The sequence below is a fragment of the Paroedura picta genome, chromosome 9 (genome assembly GCF_049243985.1).
Source record: "Paroedura picta isolate Pp20150507F chromosome 9, Ppicta_v3.0, whole genome shotgun sequence".
NCBI classification, from domain to species: domain Eukaryota; kingdom Metazoa; phylum Chordata; class Lepidosauria; order Squamata; family Gekkonidae; genus Paroedura; species Paroedura picta.
This window is the reverse complement of record NC_135377.1, coordinates 161272-185786: the sequence shown is the minus strand read 5'-3', so window position 1 is coordinate 185786 and position 24515 is coordinate 161272. Positions and strand designations below refer to the sequence as shown.

At 46.9% G+C, this 24515-nt stretch overlaps 1 protein-coding gene across 2 annotated transcripts in view; it reads right to left on the bottom strand.

The window, feature by feature from the left end:
• Nucleotides 1-23663, bottom strand: part of IQANK1 (IQ motif and ankyrin repeat containing 1) — a 38017-nt gene extending 14354 nt beyond the window's left edge. The window contains exons 1-6 of one of the 2 annotated variants that reach the window (XM_077351269.1): nucleotides 23386-23657; nucleotides 14302-14435; nucleotides 11431-11595; nucleotides 8047-8238; nucleotides 3871-3996; nucleotides 441-580 (exon numbers count right to left, since the gene is read on the bottom strand). In XM_077351269.1, the coding sequence (XP_077207384.1) occupies nucleotides 441-580; nucleotides 3871-3996; nucleotides 8047-8238; nucleotides 11431-11595; nucleotides 14302-14435; nucleotides 23386-23488 (860 nt within the window). In that variant the 5' untranslated portion in view covers nucleotides 23489-23657. Of the gene's footprint in view, nucleotides 1-440; nucleotides 581-3870; nucleotides 3997-8046; nucleotides 8239-11430; nucleotides 11596-14301; nucleotides 14436-23385 lie in introns of both variants that reach the window. The other variant, XM_077351271.1, reaches the window with a different exon arrangement.
• Nucleotides 23664-24515: the final 852 nt, after the last annotated feature.

Sequence of the window (24515 nt, the reverse complement as noted above, 5' to 3'; positions counted from 1 at the left end):
CGCACTCCTAACCAGTACACCAACCTAGGTCTCCTACACCAAAGCTGGCTCCACATGATATTCTTGTAGACAAGTTGGTAAAATGTGGTACGGATCCTATTACTGTTAGGTTGATTGAGAACTGGTTGACAGATCGCACTGAAAGGTGTTTGTAAATGGTTTGTCATTGTCTTGGAGAGGTGTGACAAGTGGAGTGTCTCAGGGATCTGTCCTGGGCTCTGATTGTTCTTATTCATAAATTATTTGGATGAAGGAATAGAGGGGGTGTTTATTAACTTTGCAGATGATCACTGTGGGTGGGAAGCTAGTTGTGAATTTCCTGCATACCTCAGGGGATAGACTAGATTACCCTGGAAGTACCTTCCAATTCTGATTGTACAATTCTATGAAATGCTTGCAATAAAATATGCACTTTGGGCTAGGTAGGAGGGCAAACTTACTGAATTGTCTCTGCTTCTTTCTGCTTCTTTTCCAGATGAGCCCTCCGCTGCTGTTCTGCCTCCATTTTCTGAAGCATCGAGTCGGTCAGGCTGATATCCCAGGAGTTCAGGATGGCCACCAAGCTGTCTAGAGAGGCAACCTGGAAGAGAATACAGCTCTTGGCCTTCACCATTCCCATGCTGCACATGAACAGCATGTAAACAGGACTGCCTACTCCCTGATGAACTTACCTGATCACTGAGGACATTAGTAGAGGGCCTGCTTCTGATGCCCTCCCCCCTTCTGAGATTAGACAAGTGGCAATCGAGGAGAGGGCCTTCTCAGCAGTGGCACCCAATCTCTGGAACTCTCTTCCCAAGGAGACTCACCTGTCTCCTTCTAGGGTCATTTCCATCCAGCAGGTGAAGATTTTTTTTTGTTAATCATGGCATTCCCTCAGTGATCCCTCCTTCCTAACCAGTGTTTATCTTTTGTACTTATTTTAAGCTCTGGTTTCAGCTTCTTTTAAATATTTGTGAGTTGTTTTCAATGGCTTTTATGATAAGATGTGATTCTATACTTCTATAATTCTATTCTATTATAACCAGTAGGTTGGAATATGCAGAGCATAACACTCTTTGGGAGACATATTCAGAAAGGGAGTTCCTTAGGTATCCAGGTTCCGGACTGTGTAAGGCCTTAAAAGTTAAAACCAATACCTTATACTAGATCCGGAACTGAATCAGTAACCAGTGCAGCTGCTGGAGAACAGGCTGAATATACACTCTCCATGAGGCCCTCGTAAGGACCCAGGCAGCTCCATTCTGAACCAGCTGTAGTTTCTGGGTGAATGTCAAGGGTTGGCCACGGTAGAGCAAGTTCATAGAATCATGATTGATCTACAGTGCCTAGTACCTACAGGTTACTAGGCACTGTAGATCAATCATCAGAAAGGCCAAAGCTGAGAGTGAGTTAATACTGGCCAGGGAAGCCCATTGTAACAAGAAAAGATTTTTCAGTTATGTGAGAAGCAAACGTAAAGGAGGCAATAGGCCCGCTGTTGGGTGTGGATGGACAAACTCTAATGGAAGATGCAGAGGAAGCAGAAAGGCTTAGTGCCTATTTTACATCTGTTTTTTCCCACAGGTCAAAGGGTTTAGGCACATCTAGAGATGGCAGTAGCCAAGAGATAGCGTCTTGGTGGCAGGTTGACATGGATAGAGAGGTTGTCGAGAGGCATTTAGCTGCACTGGATGAATTCAAATCCCCTGGGCCAGATGAAATTCACCCGAGAGTGCTCAAAGAACTTTACGGAGAACTTGCAGAACCCTTGTCCATCATCTTTGGGACCTCTTTAAGGACTGGAGATGTCCCGGAGGACTGGAAGAGAGCAAACGTTATTCCGATCTTCAAAAAAGGGAGGAAGGATGACCCGGGAAACTACAGACCAGTGAGTCTGACCTCTGTTGTGGGGAAGATAATGGAGCAGATATCACAGTCAGAGTAATTCAGCAGTGGAATAGGCTGCCTAAGGAGGTGGTGAACGCCCCCTCACTGGCAGTCTTCAAGCAAAGGTTGGATACACACTTTTCTTGGATGCTTTAGGATGCTTAGGGCTGATCCTGCATTGAGCAGGGGGTTGGACATGATGGCCCCTTCGAACTCTATGATTCTATGATTCTATGAAGTTGGAAGGGAACTCCAGGGTCATCTAGTCCTACCCCCCACACAATGCAGGAACTCACAACGTAAAGTAAAGGAGGCAATAGGCCCACTGTTGGGTGAAGATGGACAAACTCTAACCGAGGATGCAGAAAGGCTCAGCGCCTATTTTACATCTGTTTTTTCCCACAGGTCAAAGGGTTTAGGCACATCTAGAGGTGGCAGTAGCCAAGAGATAGTGTCTGGGTGGCAGGTTGACATGGACAGAGAGGTTGTGAAGAGGCATTTAGCTGCACTGGATGAGTTAAAATCCCCAGGCCTGGATGAAATGTACCCGAGAGTGCTCAAAGAACTTTCTAGAGAACTTGCACAACCCTTGTCCATCATCTTCAGGAGCTCTTTAAGGACTGGAGATGTCCCGGAGGACTGGAAAAGAGCAAACGTTATTCCAATCTTCAAAAAAGGGAGGAAGGATGACCCAGGAAACAGTGAGTCTGACCTCTGTTGTGGGTAAGATAATGGAGCAGATATTAAATCTGCAAACATCTGGAGGACAATTTGGTGATCCAAGGAAGAAAGCATTGATTTGTCTCCAACAGGTCCTGTCAGACCAACCTGGTTTCCTTTTTTGATCAAGTAACAGGTTTGCTGCATCATGGAAATTCGGTTGATGTTCTTTACTTGGAGTTTAGTAAAGCTTTTCATAAGGTTCCCCATGATGTTCTGATGGATAAATTGAAGGACTGCAATCTGGATTTTCAGACAGTTAGGTGGATAGTGAATTGGTTAGAGAACCGCACTCAAAGAGTTGATGTCAATGGTGTTTCATCAGACTGGAGGGGGGTGAGTAGTGGGGTACCTCAGGGCTCGGTGCTCAGTCCGGTACTTTTTAACATATTTATTAATGATCTAGATCGATGGTCCCCAACCGGGCCGCGAAGGCCTTGGCATCGGGCCGCGGCTCCCTCTCCCCGCCCCCGCCCCCCCAGTAAGAAACTTCCCAGGCCTCAAGCAAATCGGCCACAAAAGCGGCTGATTAGCTTGCGGCCTGGCAAGCTTCTTTTGTGGGAGGGGGGGAGAGGGAACCAGGGCCATGCAAACGCGCATGCATGGCACTCCCTGTTATACACAATTTCTGGAGAGTCCTGTTATACACAATTTCTGGAGAGAAATGCTGATATTTTCCCCTTCTTCCTGCCTCTTGCTTGCAGATGTGCCTGGAACATCTCTTTTCTCAACCTTTTTAACCTTGAGAAACCCCTGAAACATTTTTCAGGCTTTGAGAAATCCTAGAAGTGTCACGATTGTACAGAATATGGTTAAGAAGCATAGCTATGTACACACTCACCCGGGGCCCCTCCCCACCCCTCCAGGCTGATCACTGGCCATTTTGAGAGGGAGGGCAGGTCAACATGATCATATATCATCATACCACCCAGTAAACCGCCCTGAGCCGTATGGGAGGGTGGTATAAAAATCTAATAAATAATAAATAAATAAATAAATAAATCCCCCTATTATCAGGTGAGCTTTTATTTTATATAGAACTTTTGCTGGGCAAACATATGAAGCTGCCTTTCACAGAACTGTCAACTCAGACTTTGAAATCAGCTGATATCTGATCCTTTAAGTGGAGATAGCAGGGATTGAATCTGAGACCTTCAGCTTGCCAAGCAAATGCTCTACCATTAACACACAGCACCCTCCCCTTTGGTGGCCTGCCAATGAATGCCTAGAACAAGACCAAATCAGATATGAGGGAAAGAAACTAGACAATCCCAATTGTACCTGTTCTGGGGTGTTGCCATCATCAGCATAAAGTCGGGGGTCTGCCCCATGCTGAAGGAGAATTTCCACTGCTGCCAGGTGCCCTCCAAATGCAGCACGATACAGTGGAGTCCGGTTAAAAGCACCCTTTAAAATAAAAGATTAATTGGGGGTTATTTTATTTATTTATTTATTTATTTTTATTTATAATTTTATCTCTATAATGCCGCTCCCAGCGAACTGGCTCATGGTGGTTCACAACATATATATAAAAACATAGTTACGTAAAAATCTTATGACAATAAAATCCCTAAAACTTAACCCAATAAAATATTTGTTTGTTTGATCGTTTTTTTAATAGACTGCCTTTCCCCAATTGGGCTCACGACGGTTTACATCATAAAACATTAAAAACAGAATAAACCCCCCCAAAAAACATCCCAACTACAAGCAGCAATAATCATAGCTCCAGTCCTTACTCAGCATGGTGGGGAGGATGGCATTCAATGAGAATGGGGCCAATCCAATAGATCTTAATATTGTTGGTCTCAATATTGTTGGTTTCAGTATTGGAGGGGATCCTCAGTTGGACTATCGGGAAACTGCCCTAGCCTCAAACATACGCCTGGCGGAAGAGTTCCGGCTAAACTGGAATAAAATGAAGTTCAATAGGGACATGTAAAGTTCTACATTTAGGTAGGAAAGACCAAATACACCAATATAGGATGAGGGAGACTCGTCCTGGCAGTAGTAAGTGCGAAAAGGATCTAGTAGACCACACATTGAACATGAGTCAACATTTACCAGCTTTCCGCAGGATTTACCAGCTTTCCACAGGGCCTGCAGGTTTTTGGTTGAGGCCAGGGTCAGCCCATGGGGATGCCAGCATTCCGCCCCCCCCCCCCGGACCTAGTAAGTTAGATCTCCTCCCCACCTTCCCTGCCGCTCTAATAGCAGGGGTGGGAATAATTAGAGCTTCCGCCATGTTGGGATAGTTTTATAGTCTTTTAATGGGTATTTTAATAAGGATAGGACTATTGTGACCCGCCACGAGCCTACGGGGAGTGGCGGGAAATACATCTAAATAATAATAATGATGATGATGATGATAATGATAATGATAAGTTGTCCCTATTGAACTTCATTTTATTCAGTTTAGTCCACTTTTCGAGCCTATCACCCACCTCACAGGGTGTCTGTTGTGGGGAGAGGAATGGGAAGGCGACTGTAAGCCGCTTTGAGCCTCCTTCGGGTAGGGAAAAGCGGCATATAAGAACCAACTCTTCTTCTTCTTCTTCTATCAAGATCATCCTGTATTCGGTTGCTGTCTTCAGTTGTGTGTGCTACCCCTCCCATGTAAGTATCATCTGCACATGAAGACTGTGTGTGAACGAGACCTTGGAGTACTTGTGGAATGTAAAGTAAACATGAGCAGGCAGTGTGATGCAGCGGTAAAAAAGGAAAATGCCATTTTGGGCTGTATCAACAGGGGCATCACATCAAAATCACAAGATGTCATAGTCCCATTGTATACGGCACTGGTCAGACCACACCTGGAGTACTGTGTGCAGTTCTGGAGGCCTCATTTCAAGAAGGACGTAGATAAAATTGAAAGGGTACAGAGGAGAGCGACGAGGATGATCTGGGGCCAAGCGACCAAGCCCTATGATGATAGGTTGAGGGACTTGGGAATGTTCAGCCTGGAGAAAAGGAGGTTGAGAGGGGACATGATAGCCCTCTTTAAGTATTTGAAAGGTTGTCACTTGGAGGAGGGCAGGATGCTGTTTCTGCTGGCTGCAGAGGAGAGGACACGCAGTAATGGGTTTAAACTTCAAGTACAACGATATAGGCTAGATATCAGGAAAACGTTTTTCACAGTCAGAGTAGTTCAGCAGTGGAAAAGGCTGCCCAAGGAGGTGGTGAGCTCCCCCTCCCTGGCAGTCTTCAAGCAAAGGTTGGATACACACTTCTCTTGGATGCTTTAGGATGCTTAGGGCTGATCCTGCGTAGAGCAGGGGGTTGGACTAGATGGCCTGTATGGCCCCTTCCAACTCTATGATTCTATGATTCTAGGATAGTTCGATCTCTCACTGCCCTAGTAGAAGGGCCGCTGAATAGTAGCCAATTGGACATCAGCTGCAAGGCAAGTCACTTTGCAGACAAAATCTCGACACTCCGCTGTGACCTCCCTGCAACCTTAGATACAGAAAATGAACTGGAGGTCCCTTGGTTAACTTTGGAGAAAACAATGAGTAACTTCAGACGACTCACGCTGACCAAAGTGGACAGGATGCTAACGGTGGCGAGGCCAACCACATGCCCACTATACTCTTGCCCATCGTGGCTCTTAAAAACAGCCGACATAAGGATAAAGGGTCCTCTCTGGGAGATAATCAACTAATCTCTCACAATGGGAGAATTCCCGAAGGGATTGAAAGAGGCAGTGGTGTGCCTGTGGCTGAAAAAATCATCTTTAGACCTGCAAGAGCCTAACAACTACTGACCCGTCTCGCATTTACCGTTTCTGGGTAAGATGGTAGAAAGGGCTGTCACAAACCAACTAACAGCATTCCTGGAAGAAGTTTCGGTCCTGGACCCATCTCAGTCAGATTTCTGTCCTGGCCATTGGGTAGAGACAGCGCTAGTCGGCCTGACGGATGACCTCCGTTGCCAGTTAGACTGAGGCGGGTCTGTTAGGGCCCTAATCTCCTCCATTCCACCAGGCGGGGGCCAGGACAGAGAAGGCTCTGGCCCTGATTGAGGTCAAGCAGGCTTTAGGGCCAGGGATCACTGGAGGTGGGATAGAGGAAAGCTCTTTGAGGGGCGTAGGCAGAAAAGCAGTCCTTCAGGTACACTGGGCCCTGACCGAGTATGGCCTTGAAGGTAATTATCAGAACCTTGAGCCTGATCTGGAATTCAACTAGCAGCCACTGCAGTTGATGGAGGATGGGCCGGATGTTGATGGAAGATAGGCTGGATTTTGGAGATTTTTGGTGTGTGGGGAGATATGACTTGTGCATGAAATTACGGTCACTGTGGTTAGGCAGTAAGTTGTGGATTCCTACATTGTGTAGAGGCTTGTACCAGATAACTCTGGACATCCCTTCCAACTCTAGGATTCTATTTGAAAGGTTGTCACTTGGAGGAGGGCAGGAGACGGTTCCTGTTGGCAGCAGAGGATTAGACCTGCAGTAATGGGTTTAAGTTACATATAGAACAGTACAAGCTAGATAGTAGGATAAAAATTCACAGAGTAGTTCAGCAGACAAATTGGCTGCCTATGGAAATAGTGAGCTCCCACTTGCTGGTGGTCATAAATAGCAGCTGGACAGATACTTGTCCTGGATGCTTTAGGCTGATCCTGCATTGACCAGGGAGTTGGAATAGATGGTCTGTATGGCCCCCTTCCAGCTCCATGATTCTATATTCTAAGGCTAAGCCATTATCTCCTCAGGGTAATGAGAGTAAGGAAATGGTGTCTGTGAGAGAGTAGGCTAAACCTTTAGAGGGTAGGCTAAACCATCTCTCTGGCATACCTCAAAGTGGCTCTTCAGGCGACTTGCTAACCAAGGATAGGAAAAACAGAAGAGGGCTGGTTTTTATACCCAGTTTTTCGCTACCCAAAGGAGTCTGAAAGCAATTTCCTATTGCCTTCCCTTCTTCTCACCACAACAGACACCCTGTGAAGTTGGTGAAGCTGAGAGAGTTCTGAGCTTTGTGACTAGCCCAAGGTCACCCAGCTTGCTGTATGTGGAGGAGGAGGAGGAGGGGAAGAAGAAAAAGAAAAAGAGTTGGTTCTTATATGCCGCTTTTCCCCACCCGAAGGAGGCTCAAAACGGCTTAAAGTCGCCTTCCCTCTCCTCTCCCCACAACAGACACCCTGTGAGGGAGGTAAGGCTGAGAGAGCCCTGATATATCTGCTCGGTCAGAACAGTTTTATCAGTGCCGTGGCGAGCCCAAGCTGGATGCATGTGAGGGAGTGCAAAATCAAACCCAGCATGCCAGCTTAGAAGTCTGCACTCCTAACCACTACACCAAACTGGCTCTACACCAAAGAGCAGGGAATCAAACCCAGTTCTCCAGATTACAGGCCACCACTCTTAACCACGCCACCATGATGACTCTCCTGCACCGAACTGGCTCACCATGCTGGACAGATTCCCTGTCTTCCCTGTTCCAAGCATTCCAGCTCCTCACCCGACTATTCAGGTTGGCTCCATTTTCTACCAGCATCTTAATGGCCAAAGGGTGGCCACCTCCAGAAGCCTCAGAGAGTGGTGTGTTGCCATTGGCATCTGTGCATTCCACCATGCTGATTAGGTTCCGGAGCCGTATGGTCTTCCCCTTCTCATCTGTTCCAACACCGTTCTTAGTATCCAGATCTGCCACCTTAAGAAATGAAGTCTGTGAGTCATAAAACAAAGAAGGATCACCCAGATCACCAACCCTAGAACTCCAGGTGTTTGTCTGAGGCCGGGAGGTGGTCCTGGGGGTTAAGACTGGGATCCTGTCTCCCCTTAAGGTCAGGGCCAGTACTAGACTGGCCTTGACTCCCCAGATCCCCTGTGATATCATCCCAATTATCCACCAGCCAGTTTTTGGTCCACCCACCAGGCTCATGTGGGATGGAAAGAAAGAAAGAAAGAAAGAAAGAAAGAAAGAAAGAAAGAAAGAAAGAAAGAAAGAAAGAAAGAAAGAAAGAAAGAAAGAAAGAAAGAAAGAAAGAAAGAAAGAAAGAAAGAAAGAAAGAAAGAAAGAAAGAAAGAAAGAAAGAAAGAAAGAAAGAAAGAAAGAAAGAAAGAAAATCTATTGTTCAATCAAGAAAAAAATGTGTAGGGATAGGTCAAGATGGGTAGCCATGTTAGTCTGTTTGCAGGAGCAACAGAAAAGAACCAGAGTCCAGGATCACCTAAAGGACTAACAAAATTTGTTCCAGGGTAAAAGCTTTTATGAGTCACTGCTAACTTTTTCAGATGCTTCAGGTGTGTAAGGAGTACCAGCCAGCCACATCTGTCCAGATGGGACACAGCATATGCAAGTAATGAGAATCTACATGTTTCCTCACCTCTCTTCCCATCCCACTGCCACATCCCAAGCACAACTTCAGTATTAAAAGGCCTGGTGTTTATGCCCTAGAAGTGTTTATCCCTACACATGTTTTTCTGGATTGAACTCAGGTGCCGCTTCATCCCTCTGGAAGCACTTCCAGAGCAGAGATTTCCATCGCACACCAGCTGCACACCTGACAGAAATTCCTGCTCACAACACCTTCTGCCCCAGGGCATGTCTTCCTGCAGAGGGGACTCAGGCTTCCCCTAGCATTTCCAGCCACGTCATGGAACAGCTCACCCCTTGCTATTTCCCCTGCGCTGTGGAGAGATGCTAGGGGCCATTAATTCCTGGCCCACCTCCCCTTTCAAATGTTAACTGGCATGGCCAGGAAGCAGATACCTAGAATGAGGATGGGGAGAGTTTCTTCTTCCCAGAATTCCTAGGAGAGGGGCTTCCTGGGGGACAGGACAGAAAGATATTTCTACTGCTGACCAGAGTGGGAAGATCTCTTTCACCTGCTGACCATCAAGCAAGGAGACCACTCGGGAGAAGAGGTGAGCAGCCATCTTGGAAATGTGGACAAAGCAATGAGACTTTAGGAACTGCTTAAGCAAAGGTGCCTAAAATGTAGAACAAATTTATAGTCCAGTGGCACCTTTAAGACCAACAAAGTACAATGAAACTGGGGTCACTGTGGGGAGGCAGGTAGTTGTGAGATCTTCTTTGAGAATGTTAATAGGAGCATGCCAAAGACTGAGCCAGCAGACATTAAACACTTGGGGCCGTTCCGCATTCTTCCAAAATAGCACAATGGTTACTAATTGAAATCGCTACAGTTTTGCCGTTATGCACAACGTCGTTGACAATCTGCAACACTCCTGAAACCGATTCGCAAAAAGCGCTTCGTTGTAGCGCTTTCAGGGAAATCCCAAAAAGTGGATTCACCCTCCGGAAAGCGCTAAACTCCTGCAACCAATCTGCAACACTAGTGGGAAAGTTCTGTGCGTTACCATTGTTGCGGTTTCTGCAAAGTCCCTCCCCCTGGCTCTCTCCTCTGATCTTCCGGCGAAGCGATCGCCATTTTATTTTCTCCGAGCGAGCGGAGATCAACGCACCGGCAAGCCTTCGTTTACCCAGTGAGGCTTCCCCGGCTGCAGTCCCTCTGTTTAAAGTCACCAAGCACAAGCAACACAGAGGCCCATTTGCTGGTTTGTTTTCCCTTTATTTTTATTATTATTATTATTATTATTATTATTATTATTATTATTATTATTATTATTGGATTTATTACCCGCCACTCCCTTGCGGCTCGTGGCGGGTTACAACAGTAACCTGTTTTCACACTGTTTTCGGCCGAAAATCGCACCTGTGAGGGGGGGGAATTTTTTTTTTTCACTTGGGGGGAGCGTGGCAACGATGAAACGGCAGCTCAAACACCACCTGCTAGCTGGATGGGTCTCTCCGTTGCAACGAATCAACGCATATTCGTTGAAACGGGTGTGTGTGTTTTTTTTTAAACCTTCCTTAAAGGGAAAAGGGCTGTTTGGGGGCATGATAACGGCCGCCCATTGGCTGCTTGACGGCCAGGAGCGGGACACAGCTCAGCAATAGCGCTTCCTGGCTAGCGATTTTTGCTGAGACCGGAACCCTGTGGGAAACGATAGAAAAGCAACTGGATTCCACTACAAAGGCAGGTATGCATAACGACAAATTCCACTATTTAAAATGGCGATTTTTCGTTAGGATAACCACTAGTTTTGAGGCTTTGAAGGGGGGACTAAACTATCTCACAGCCTATGATGGCCAAAAAGCATCACCATGGCCAAGGGCATGGTGGACCGGAGGAGGAGGAGGAGGAGAAGAGTTGGTTCTTATATGCCGATTTTCTCTACCCACAGTCGCCTTCCCTTTCCTCTCCCCATAACAGACACCCTGTGAGGTGGGTGAGTATGAGGAAGCCCTGATATCACTGCTCAGTCAGAGCAGTTTTATCAGTGCTGTGGCGAGCCCAAGCGAGCCCAGCAGGCTGCATGTGGGGGAATGCAAAATTTAACCCGGCATGCCAGATTAGAAGTTCACACTCCTAACCACTACACCAAATTGACCCCGCTGGAAGGCAACAAGAGGAAGTAGCCAAAGGGCATCTGGTGGAAACAAGACGCTGGATATTTGGTCTGATCCCACATGGCTCTTATGTCATTCATTCCAAGGAGATAAATCTGCAGAAGTTTATCCCCTCCCCACTCAGCTTCAGCAGGTATACCTGATCAACTACAGCTAAGTGAGGCCCACTCTTAAACTTGAAAAAGCCACAGTTGCTCTAAAGCTGGTCATTCTGCCTGTGCTGCCAAACTGCGCATTAACAGTGCTTGTGTTGGTGATGATGGGGTTTGCTATCAAACCAAACAAAATGCAAGCCAGACCTGTCCTTGTTTTGATCAGGATCCACTGTGGTCAGAACTTGCTGATGAAGAAAGTCAGATGTTCTCAGAACATGCAGTTGACCCCCTCCTGCTATACACTGCCCACCTCTTTGAGGACTGCTGTCATCTCTTCCACATCCCCATCAAAGGCTGCCTCCAACATCCGCTTCTTCCTCTGCTGCTCCTCCCGCTGCTTCTTTTTTTCTTCTTCCTCTTTTTTTCGCTCCCGCTCTGCTTCCTCCTGCTCCCTCTTCACCAATGCAACAAAGGCCTACAACAGAAATCAGAATGTAAACATGCAGAGAGAAAGAAGAGAGGGAGGGCTCCTGCTGAGGCCATGAAGATCATTAGAAGAACATCAAAAGGAAGGCAGAGACAAGCACCTGTATGTCAGAGGAAACCATTCCATGACTTGGCACACACACCCACCCTGCAGTGCTCTTGCTTTATTGTTGCATTGTGATTTTTTATAAAAATTTTGAAAGCTACTTTGAGGGCTGCTTTACAGGAATGGAAAAATGCCTTCCACTCAGAGATGGCATTTATATCCCAGTTATTATTACCGGGACTATACTGTCGTCATACTGGAGCCCAGCTGCAAATTCAAACCCACAAAAGAGAAGTGGTGGGGGACAAATCACAAATACAAAACACTTCAGTGGTTACAGATGCAGATGGTTCTGCTCAGTATGAGACAAAAGGTAGCCATCTAAAACTTCTGCTAAGTTGTCATAACTAAAAAGCAGACACTAGGAAAGCCAAAAGGCTAGGTCTCTTCCTTGAGGGTCAGGAAGATTAAGATATTTATTTATTTATTTATTTATTTATTTATTTATTTATTTTATTAGATAAATAAGATTGAATTTAAAGTGGGATGGACTCCCAGAGAGAAGAGATTATAAACTCACAAGTCATGACAAGGATTTTTTTTCCTCTTTGAGTCCAGTAGCACCTTTAAGACCAACATAGTTTTATTCAGGGGATGAACTTTCATGTACACACACACTTCTTAAGGTTCAATTGATAGGTATACAATGGACTTTGTATCTGAAGAAGTGTGCGTGCACACAAAAGCTCATACCGAATAAAACTTTTAAGGTCTTTAAGGACTCTAAATTTGTTCTGCTGCTTCAGATCAACACAGATCAACTACTCGCTTGAATCTTTTTTTGTCTTTGTTCATGTTTCTCAAAAGAGCACAAGCCATGGAAGACTGGATCTTTACCTAGCAACTCCCATCTTGACCATATCAAGAAAAAAATGGGAAGAAATCCCAGACTCTTGAGAACTAAGGAAACGGAGGATCTTAAATGCTGCAACATTAAGATATATTAGTCTGTTCTAATTTAATATTATTGAGAATATGTAATAGAGTTTGGGTTTAAATGACTGTATTTATACCATTTCCTTTTCACCTTGCTCAGCCTTGTATTTATACAGAGCATGTGTACTCTTTTTTTCCTATCAAATTTATATTTTGGATGCCTGATGCCCTTCCCCTACAGCCCACCTATTCAACCATACTTTGCAAAGAGTGATAAGAGGGAGGAGCAGCAGATGAGCAAGTCATCCCTAAAGTGCAAACAATTGTTCCTGAGCTAGTTAGTGCAAATGAAGCTGGAGACATAGCAAACAGGTAGAGTTGCTAAACCACTATGCCAGATGATGATGATGATGATGATGATGATGATGATGATGTCGTGTCCAACCCTCGGCAGTTCTTTAGGAAAGTCTTCACCACACGTCTCTGTCAAGGACCGCCTCTTTCCGTTGGTCCATGGTCATCCCTTTATTGGCTTCGATCATGTCAAGCCAGCGGATCCTTTGGCGACCACATTTCCTTTTGCCTCTGACCATGCCCAGCATTAATGATTTCTCCAACTAGTTTGATCGCATGATGTGTCCAAAGTAAGTGAGCTTTAGCCATAATATCTTGCCTTCTAGTGACATAGTTGGTTTCCTTCTCTCTAAAACTATCTTGTTGGTAACTTTGGCTGTCCATGGTATTCGCAGCGTTCATCTCCAACACCATAATTCAAAAGCATCTATTCTCCTCCTGTCTTCTTTCTTTAGGGTCCAGTTTTTTGAATAGTTTGCCTTGGATTCGAACTGAGATCATTCTGTCATTTTGGAGATTGTATCTCAAGACTGCTTTTCCTACTTTTTTATTAATTATGAAGGCTACTCCATTTCTTCTGCGAGATTCTTACCCACAGTAGTATACTTGATGGTCATCTGAATTAAATTCACCCATTCCTGTCCATTTTAGTTCACTAATTCCAAAAATGTTGATGTTCAGTCTTGTCATCTCTCGTTTGATCACGTCCAGCTTGCCTCATAGCTTCACTGAGCTACGCAAGCCCTTTTGCCACGACAAGGCAGCGATCCCTGAAGGGGGGTTGTCTATTTTATTGTTTGTTTGTTTGTTTCCCGGCACTTCTGAAGTCGGCTCATGGCAGGGTACAGTTGTCCTCAATAAAACCTGATAAAACCCCATTAAAACCCACAGACATAAAAACATACCACAGAAACAAATGAAGTCACAGAGAACATGGCGGAATAACTCAACCTTCAACTTTTAATCCCCCAGGTAATATCTAACACAGGGAGCGGGAAGAGGGGCACACCGCTTGACACTAGGGGAGCCCAGAAAGATCTTCCTTGCTGTGCCGGACTCCACCATAGACCAGGTGGAAGAGCTCCGTTTTGCGGGACCTGCAAAATTCCAATAGCTCCTTCAGGGCCCGCAGCTCTTTGGGAAGCTTTTTCCACCAGGTGGGGGCCAGGACTGAAAAGGACCTGGCCTTGGTCAAGGCCAGGTGAGCTTCCCTGAGGCTGGAAATGACCAACAAGTTGGTGCCCGCACAGCGTAAGGCCCAACATCACATGGTTTGTTCACTCAGTCACATGCCAACTCAGGAAACATGATGCCACCCAAGGCAACTGTCTTGCCTTCCAAGACCAGCATCTGCCATACCTCTCTCTGGAGGTGCTCCATTAACTCATTGTACTCCTGCTGCTCCTTCAACCTCCTTGCCCTCTCACGACATGCCAAGATACGGCGGAAAGCACACTGCAAAGTTATGGCTGCCCTCAGTTCACGGCTCTGCTCTGAGATAAAGAAAAACAACAGACAGGACTCTAGGAGAGCTACAAAATGCTGCACTGAGAGCTTGGCCAGTGGTTAAGTCCCAATAAGGAAGATGAATCTGGGAGTTCCAGCATCATAGATACAGCTTATTCCTTTCTCAACTCAAATCAAGGAAGTACATCAGTTGGAAAGTTTCCATTCCAACTCTCCAGTATCAAACAACAGTGCACTTAGAGGGGAGGAAAGGAATAAGACCCTGACACTCAGCTGATTTTTCAGTCAGCTGTGAGTCAGCACATGATTCAAAACAATAGGAACTTATTCCAGATTAGCTCACAGATTATTTTTTTTCTGAAATTTTATTGTTTGTTATTATGTAAAGCATTTACAGAAAGGTAAAAGAGAGAAAAAGAAAAACGACCAGCTAATAAATAATTATTAGTACACAGTCTATACATCGTCTATGCGTGTATACCATACATACAAACAGATTATAAATAGAATCATAGCATCATACAGTTGGAAGGGGCCATACAGGCCATCTAGTCCAACCCCCTGCTCAACGCAGGATCAGCCCAAAGCCCAACATTCCTGAGTCCCTCAACCTGGTGCCGGCAGGAGAGATTTGGTGCCGGCAGGAGAGATTTGGTTTCTGGGACCATGGGATAGGCTTTCTTGAGGAAGGCCTACTAGCACCTGATGGACTGCACTTATCGAAACTGGGGAAGAATGTGTTTGGCAGGAACCTGGGGAGATTCATCAGGAGAGCTTTAAACTAAAGCCACTAGGGGAAGGAGACGATCAACATAGGGAGTGTATGGAAGGAAAACGATCGGAGGCAGCCCGACCGGCAAGGCCAGCTCATAGGGAACCAAAAGTAAAAGGATTCAGATGTCTTTATACTAACGCCCGAAGCATGGGCAATAAAAAGGAAGAGCTGGAACTTCTCATGCTGATGGAAAGGTATGATCTAGTAGGCATCACAGAAACTTGGTGGAATGATTCTCATGACTGGAATGTAATGGTGGATGGATATGAACTGTTCAGAAAAAAACAGAACAGATCGAAAAGGTGGAGGAGTGGCACTGTATGTGAGGAAAGGGCTTACCTGTCAGGAAATTCTAGTGAAGGAGAGCATATCTACAGTGGAAAGCATCTGGGTGAAAATAAGCGAGGGGAAAACAAACAGTGTGGTGGTTGGTGTCTGCTACGGACCAACGAGAGGATGTGGATGCTGCACTTTGTGAGCAGCTTGAGAAAATATCCAAGCGGCAGGCCCTTGTCATCATGGGTGACTTCAATTTCCCAGATGTGTGCTGGGAAACAAACTCTGCGAAGCGTCCTCAGTCATGTAACTTTCTGACCTGCCTGGCTGACAATTTCATTTATCAAATGGTAGATGAACCCTAGGGGGAAGTGACCATGTCCTCATAGAATTCCTTTTGGCCTCTGCTAAAAACTTCCAAAGAAGGAGGCAACACCACCTGAGGAAGCCTGTTCCACTGAGGAACTGCTCTGTCAGGAACTTCTTCTGGATGTTTAGATGTTTAGACGAGAATGCTGGAAGGGAAGGGAGCATGTGAAGGGTGGGCGCTACTCAAACAAGAGCTATTGCATGCTCAATCAATGACTATCCCAGAAAGACGAAAACACTGCAGGAGCTCTAAGAAGCCTATTTGGATGAACAGAGAACTTCAAGAGGAACTAAGAAAGAAAAGGAAAATGTTCAGGAAATGGAGGGAAGGACAGAGCTCTAAAGAAGAGTACCTACAGGTTACTAGGCAGTGTAGATCAATCATCAGAAAGGCCAAAGCTGAGAGTGAGGTAAGATTGGCCAGGGAAGCCCATTGTAACAAGAAAAGATTTTTCAGTTATGTGAGGAGCAAACATAAAGTAAAGGAGGCAATAGGCCCACTGTTGGGTGCGGATGGACAAACTGTAATGAAAGATGCAGAGAAAGCAGGAAGGCTTAGTGCCTATTTTACATCTGTTTTTTCCCACAGGTCAAAGTGTTTAGGCACATCTAGAGATGGCCGTAGCCAAAGGATAGTGTCTGGGTTGCAGGTTAACATGGATAGAGATGTTGTTGAGAGGCATTTAGCTGCACTGGATGAGTTCAAATCCCCTGGTCCGGATGAAATGCACCCGAGAGTACTCAAAGAACTTTCCAGAGAACTTGCACAGCCCTTGTCCATCATCTTCGGAACCTCTTTAAGGACTGGAGATGTCCCGGAGGACTGGAAAAGAGCAAACGTTATTCCAATCTTCAAAAAAGGGAGGATGACCCAGGAAACTACAGACCAGTGAGTCTGACCTCTGTTGTGGGGAAGATAATGGAGCAGATATTAAAGGGAGCGATCTGCAAACATCTGGAGGACAATTTGGTGATCCAAGGAAGTCAGCATGGATTTGTCTCCAACAGGTCCTGCCAGACCAACCTAGTTTCCTTTTTTGACCAAGTAACAGGTTTGCTGGATCGGGGAAATTTGGTTGATGTCATTTACTTGGATTTTAGTAAAGCTTTTGACAAGGTTCCCCATGATGTTCTGATGGATAAGTTGAAGGACTGCAATCTGGATTTTCAGATAGTTAGGTGGATAGGGAATTGGTTAGAGAACCGCACGCAAAGAGTGGTTGTCAATGGTGTTTCATCAGACTGGAGAGAATTGAGTAGCGGGGTACCTCAGGGCTCGGTGCTCGGCCCGGTACTTTTTAACATATTTATTAATGATCTAGACTAGATGAGGGGGTGGAGGGACTACTCATCAAGTTTGCAGATGACACCAAATTGGGAGGACTGGCAAATACTCCGGAAGATAGAGACAGAGTTCAACGAGATCTGAACACAATGGAAAAATGGGCAAATGAGAACAAGATGCAATTTAATAAAGATAAGTGTAAAGTTCTGCATCTGGGTCTGAAAAATGAAAAGCATGCCTACTGGATGGGGGATACGCTTCTAGGTAGCACTGTGTGTGAACGAGACCTTGGGGTACTTGTGGATTGTAAACTAAACATGAGCAGGCAGTGTGATGCAGCGGTAAAAAAGGAAAATGCCATTCTGGGCTGTATCAACAGGGGCATCACATCAAAATCACAAGATGTCATAGTCCCATTGTATACGGCACTGGTCAGACCACACCTGGAGTACTGTGTGCAGTTCTGGAGGCCTTACTTCAAGAAGGATGTAGATAAAATTGAAAGGGTACAGAGGAGAGCGACGAAGATGATCTGGGACCAAGGGACCAAGCCCTATGAAGATAGGTTGAGGGACTTGGGAATGTTCAGGCTGGAGAAAAGGAGGTTGAGAGGGGACATGATAGCCCTCTTTAAGTATTTGAAAGGTTGTCACTTGGAGGAGGGCAGGATGCTGTTTCTGCTGGCTGCAGAGGAGAGGACACGCAGTAATGGGTTTAAACTTCAAGTACAACGATATAGGCTAGATATCAGGAAAAAGTTTTTCACAGTCAGAGTAGTTCAGCAGTGGAATAGGCTGCCTAAGGAGGTGGTGAGCTCCCCCTCACTGGCAGTCTTCAAGCAAAGGTTGGATACACACTTTTCTTGGATGCTTTAGGATGCTAGGGCTAATCCTGCGTTGAGCAGGGGGTTGGACTAGATGGCCTGTATGGCCCCTTCCAACTCTATGATTCTATGATTCTATGATTCTAACCTATCTTCATAGGGCTTGGTCCCTTGGCCCCAGATCATCTTCGTCGCTCTCCTCTGTACCCTTTCAATTTTATCTACGTCCTTCTTGAAGTGAGGCCTCCAGAACTGCACACAGTACTCCAGGTGTGGTCTGACCAGTGCCGTATACAAGGGGATTATGACATCTTGTGATTTTGATGTGATGCCCCTGTTGATACAGCCCAAAATGGCATTTGCCTTTTTTACCGCTGCATCACACTGCCTGCTCATGTTTAGTTTACAATCCACAAGTACCCCAAGGTCTCGTTCACACACAGTTACCTAGAAACACATCCCCCATCCAGTAGGCATGCTGGGAAACATGTGACATCCCCAGGAAAGAGATAGGCCGTGATTTAGAGCTTATTCTTTTGCAGAATCAGGAACTAGCATGCAAAGTGTTTGCTCCAATTCCCATGGAACTCAATATTTGTGCAAAATCAGTATTAAACAGCATGGTGTAGCACACAGGCATTTAGGGTTCCAGTCCTGCACTTAGAGCTGTTAGAAGAAGAAAATGGCATCTCAGGAGCTGACTCAGGAGCTGCTAGCTCCGTCCTCTGCTGAGTGGACCTTTGTGATATAAAACAGTGGTCCCCCAACCTTTTTATCACCGGGGACCACTCAACGCCGGGGACCACTTACCAGGGACCACTCAACGCCTTTTACTGAGGCCCGGTGTGGGGGGGGGGGTAGTTTACACCTCTACTCTCAACCACTGCCCTAGCGCTCTCTGATCGCTATGGTAATGTTTAAACATCCCTTCAAAATAAGATACAGACACGCCACGACAATGAAGTGTGTTGTAAAGGGCTGGGGGGGATGAAGTAAAGGGCTGGGGGGGAGAGAAGGCGTCCATCGGGGCCCACCTCCAATTAGTCGAAGGACTACATGTGGTCCTCGGCCCACAGGTTGGGGATCGCTACTATAAAAGGTTCTTGCTTGCCAGAGGCACACGGCAAATGCGCACGTAAAACTACAAAAACCAAAGAACTCTTGGGTTCTGGATCAAACCAGAAGACTCTGTAAGGAGCCAAAGGGCAGGAGCTAAAACACTCTTGGCTGTTGGCTCTTCACCAGAGGATCAAGCCGAAGGATTCAGTGAAGTGCAGAACGGTCCGAGAAGCATTTGGAATGGATCAAAGTAGTGTGACATCTGAAAAAGCTGAGGTAGTGACGTGTACCATCTGCGGCATGTTCGTCTTACCTCAGGGTGATGGCTTTTACACATGCAGCAAGTGTAAATTAGTGGCTCTGCAAGAGGAGAAGGTACAGGGAACGCTTGAATACGCTGCATCATATAAAGGAAGGACAGAACTCATGAAGCACTCTTGAGAGAGCAAGTGCAGGAGGGAAAGCTATCAAAACAAACACAGGAGCACCTAACACAGGAGGGTAATGAATGGAAAGCTGTTGCACATAGGAGTAGAAGAATGAGAAGGTCTACCCCACTGATGTTCAGCAATGGTTTCCAGGATCTGCCTGAAGATGATTCAGGAACACAGGAGCATGAGAAAATCCCCACAAAGACCAGAAAACAAAGTCACAGGCCCCCACAGGTGAGAGTTCTAGGTCTGCTCCCAAGGATACAAAGAAACAGGTACTGGTAATTGGGGATTCCCTGCTGAGAGGCGTAGAAGCCAAAGTATGTAGACCAGACTTCTTGTGCACGAATCTCATCCATGTAGGAACAAATAATACTGCCCAGAACAGCATGGAACATATCAAGACTTTGTGGATCTGGGGGATAAGGTAAAGGACCTGGGCATGCAGGTTGTGTTTTCATCAGTTCTTCTTGTAAGTGGCTGTGGCTTAGAAAGACACAGAAAAATCATGCAAGCAAATGACTGGCTACATCACTGGTGATGTTGGGAAAGGTTTGGATTTCAGGATCATGGTCTACGATGTCAACATGAGGAGCTACTATCAGGAGATGGTGTGCAACTCATGAGGGACAGAAGAGGTATTTTTGGGAGAAGCTTTGTACACCTGGTGAAAAGGGCTTTAAACGAAATCCAAAGAGGGAGCAAGACCTAAATTCAGAACCTGGTGTGATTTCAAGAACTGAAGATGAGAAGATTACAAGTCAGCAGGGAATGGCACATAAACAGGGAACTTCTAACTTACAAGCCCTCTTTAAGTACTTGAAAGGTTGTAATTTGGAGGAGGGCAGGATGCTGTTCCCACTGGCTGCAGAGGAAAGGACATGCAGTAATGGGCTTAAACTACAAGTACAATGATATAAGCGAGATATCAGGGGGGGAAATTTCACAGAGTAGTTCAGCAGTGGAATAGGCTGCCTAAGGAGGTGGTGAGCTCCCCCTCACTGGCAGTCTTCAAGCAAAGGTTGGATACACACTTTTCTTGGATGCTTTAGGATGCTTAGGGCTGATCCTGCGTTGAGCAGGGGGTCAGACTAGATGGCCTGTATGGCCCCTTCCAACTCTATGATTCTATGATTCTAAGGAAGTTCAAAAGCCAAAAACATGGATGGATTATGATGTCTAAGAAAAAAAAGATAGATTATGATGACTCAACAATAATGCACAGAGTATGGGAAACAAACAGGAGGAACTAGTAGTCCTAATAGGAATCACAGAAACTTGGTGGGATAATACAATTGGAATACTAGAATTGAGGGGTACAATCTATTCAAAAGGGACAGACAAGTAAAGAAGGGGTGAGGTGTAGCAATATATGTTAAGAACTTTTATACTTGTGAAGAAATACAGGTACCTGAGCATGAAAGTTCAGTTAAGTGCATTTGGGTAAATATAAAAGGAGTAGGAAAGGAGAATAGTATTATTGTGGGGGTTTGCTATAGACTTGGATGAGATACTACTAGACTTTGGGCTGATCCTGCATTGAGCAGGGGGTTGGACTAGATGGCCTGTATGGCCCCTTCCAACTCTATCATTCTACGATTCTACGATTCTACGATTCTACGATTCTATGATTCTAGACGAGATTACAACCTTCTCAAAGAGGGGGGGAAGTGGTCATGGGTGACCTCAATTACCCGAATATCTGTTCGAAAGCCAACTCTGCTAAAAATACAAACTCCGTTAATTTCTTAACCCATCTTGCCGATAGCTTCATTTCCCAGAAAGTATAGAGGGGAACTGGATTCTGGAATTTACAACTGTGGGAAAGAGTAAACCTTTACGTAGTCGGCCATATAGACTGGACTTCAGGAGAGCTGATTATAACAGACTTTAAGGCTGTAGTTCTCAACCTTCCTAATGCTGCGACCCTTTAATACAGTTCCTCATGTTGTGGTGACCCCCAACCATAAAATTATTCAAGTGTTCTTTCACAGAAATTAAACTGAAACTGATCAATGGCGTGAAGATCCATTGTTCATGATTGTAAATAAACTGTTTTTTTTCCGGGGTTTTGCAGTTCAGTTCTGCCTCTTGTCCCACCATGCCAATCTCACTCTTTTCCGCTGCTTCAGACAGACGAACGTGCTATATCGATCTACCCTGCAAGGCTGTTGTGTGGATGAAATGGAAGAGGAGCAATGTTAGCCACTTAGGGATCCTCTTGGAGAGAAGGGCCCTGCCACGACCCCTGTGAAAAGGTCATTCGACCAAAGGGAACCACTGGTTTAAGGTATGTCTGGTAGAGTCCCATGGTCGGAAAGACTTAAGGAGATGGGAGTCCAAGAGGGCTGGGTGTTTCTTAAAAGTGAAACATTGAAGATTCAATAACAAACAGTTCCCTTGAGAAGAAAGAAGCCAAGGATGGTTCCATAAGCAGCTGTCAAATGATTTGAGCAATAAAAAAGAGTCATTTAGGAAATGGAAGGAAGGCCTTATTACCAAGGATGAGTATAAACAAATAACCAATTATTGTAGGGAGAGTGTAGTGGATCTGTTCTGGGACCTGTGTTGTTCAACATATTTATAAATGATTTGGCTGAGGGATTAGAGGGGGTACTTATTAAATCTGCAGATGATACTAAACCTGGGAGGGGTAGCAAACACAACTGAAGGCAGAATTAGAATACAGGATGCTCTTGATAGGCTCGAGAAGTGGGCTAAACTGAATAAAATGAAGTTCAATAGGGACAAATGTAAAGTTTTGCATTTAGGTAGAAAAAAACAAATAAACCAATAAAGGATGGAGGAGACTTGTCTTGGCAGTAACATGTGCGAAAAGGATCTAGGAGTCTTAGTAGACCATACATTGAACATGAGTCAGCAGTGTGATTCAGTGGCTAAAAAGGGAAATGGGATTTTGGGCTGTATCAAACAGAGTATCATGTCCAGATCACAGGAGGTGATGGTACCGCTTTACTCTACTCTGGTTTGGCATTACTTGGAGTGCTCAGTTTTGGGCACTCCAGTTGAAGAGGGATGTTGACAAACTGAAGCGTGTCCAGAGGAGGGCAACAAAGATGGTGAGGGGTTTGGTGACCAAGACGTATGAAGAAAAGTTGGGGGAGCTTGGTCTGTTTAGCCTGGAGAGGAGACAACTGTGAGGGGATCTGATAACCATCTTCAAGTATTTAGAAGTCTGCCATATTGAGGATGGAGCAGAGATGTTCTCTCCCTGGAGGGACAGACCAGAACCAATGGTATGACATTAATTCAAAGAAAATTCCGTCTAAACATCCAGAAGTTCCCGACAGAGTGGTTCCTCAGTGGAACAGTCTTCCTTGGGAGGTGGTGGGTTCTCCATCTTTGGAGATTTTTAAGCAGAGGCTGGAAAGCCATCTGACGGAGAGGCTGATTCTGTGAAAGCTCAAGGAGGTGGCAGGTTAGAATGGATGAGCGATAGGGGTTTGAGTGTCCTGCATAGTGCAGGGGGTTGGACTAGATAACCCATGAGGTCCCTTCCAAGTCTATGATTCTATGTGAACTCCCCCCCCCCAAAGGCAAATGATGGGCCTGGAGGGGGTGGGACGGGGAGCCCCAGGTGGACATGTGCACAGCTAAGCTTCCCGACCATATTCTGCACCATAACTTCATTCCCGGGGAGGGGTTTCTCAAGGAGAGTACAAGTCTGCCCTGAAGGAGCCGTTCCAGCTCTTTGTTCCCCCGCGCCCACCACCTGGGCCCAGGGCTTCTCCCCCCCCCCCTCCCAGCCCCCCTGAAGGCGCCTGTGTCGCTCTGGAGGGGGCCCGGGCCTCCTAAAAGGGGGGGGGGGAGAGGCGGCGCCTGCGCACACGAAGCGCTGGGACATGGCCGCCTTTTCCTCCCGCCTGGGGGCGCTGCGGGCGGGCGGGCGGGTGTGAGGCGAGCCGGCTTCTTCCTCGGCCTCCCTGCGCGGCTGTACCTGCTGGCTTCGCGGCGGGGGCTGCCGGGGGCTGGGCAGGGGCTGCCGGGGGCTTGGCCCCCTTCCGGGCTGGGGCTCTTCCCGCCGCCTTCTTGGGGCTCATCCCGCGAGGCGGACGGGGCAGGCCTCAGCAGCCCCCCCCCCCCTCAGGGCCCGCCAGCACTCGGTCGGGGCAGGCCCGGAGACGGCGCCCCCCAACCCTGCCTGAAGTCGCAGCTCGGGCGGCGGGGAGCGGGACCTCCACGCATGCGCGCGCGCGCGCGCTACTCCGCTCTCCGAGGTCGCCTAGCGACGGGCGAGTTTCCGTCCCCGCGCCCGCTGGCCATCCTGGGGCGAGCGTGTGGCCGCGCATGCGCACCGGGAAGGAGGCAGGCGCTCCCGCTGCGGGCTGTCCCCGCACGCTCCCTCCCCTACTGCCGAAGAGGGCGCGAGGGGGAGGGGCGCAGGCGAGCCCGGGCGAGCCCCACCTGCCTGCGGGGGTCTGCGGGGTCCGGGCGCTTCTCTTGTCCATCCCGGGGCGGGCGGGCGGTCCGGGCGGCGCACCCGGGGTGTGTGTGTGTGTGTGTGTGTGTGTGTGTGTGTGTGTGTGTGTGTGTGTGTGTGTGTGTGGAGGGGGGGGGGAGGCCCCGGCCCGCCGGCCCAGGGAGCAGCAGCAGCAGCAGCAGCCGCATCGGGGCCCCGGGACGGCGGGCTTGGCTTCTGGCCCCGCGGCCTCGAGGACGGCGTCCAGTGGGCGGCCGTGTGGGCCCGGCGAAGGAGCGCCACAGAAGTCGAGCCCCGCCTGGCACCTTTCAGGCCAACCAGTCTTAAGTCAAGGGCAGACTGGGCGGACCCCCATCCTCACGGGGAAGATAGAAGGCGCAAGCAGACTACAGCAAATTAGTAAACTGTGTCACAATATTCAAATTAAGACATATGATCATTCTTTGCCAAAACAGCCAGTCAGTCCTTTTCAGTTCAGCCGCAGTTCACAAAAACATTGGAGAAACACAACTGTCCATGTTAGTAATGAACGGCAAACACTTTCCCAGTTGTTGCTGGTCCCATCCATCTCTACCCAAGCCTGGAAAGATCCCTGCAAGTGACAAGCTGTGCTGGCAACAAAGAGCTAAATTCAAAATTACATTACA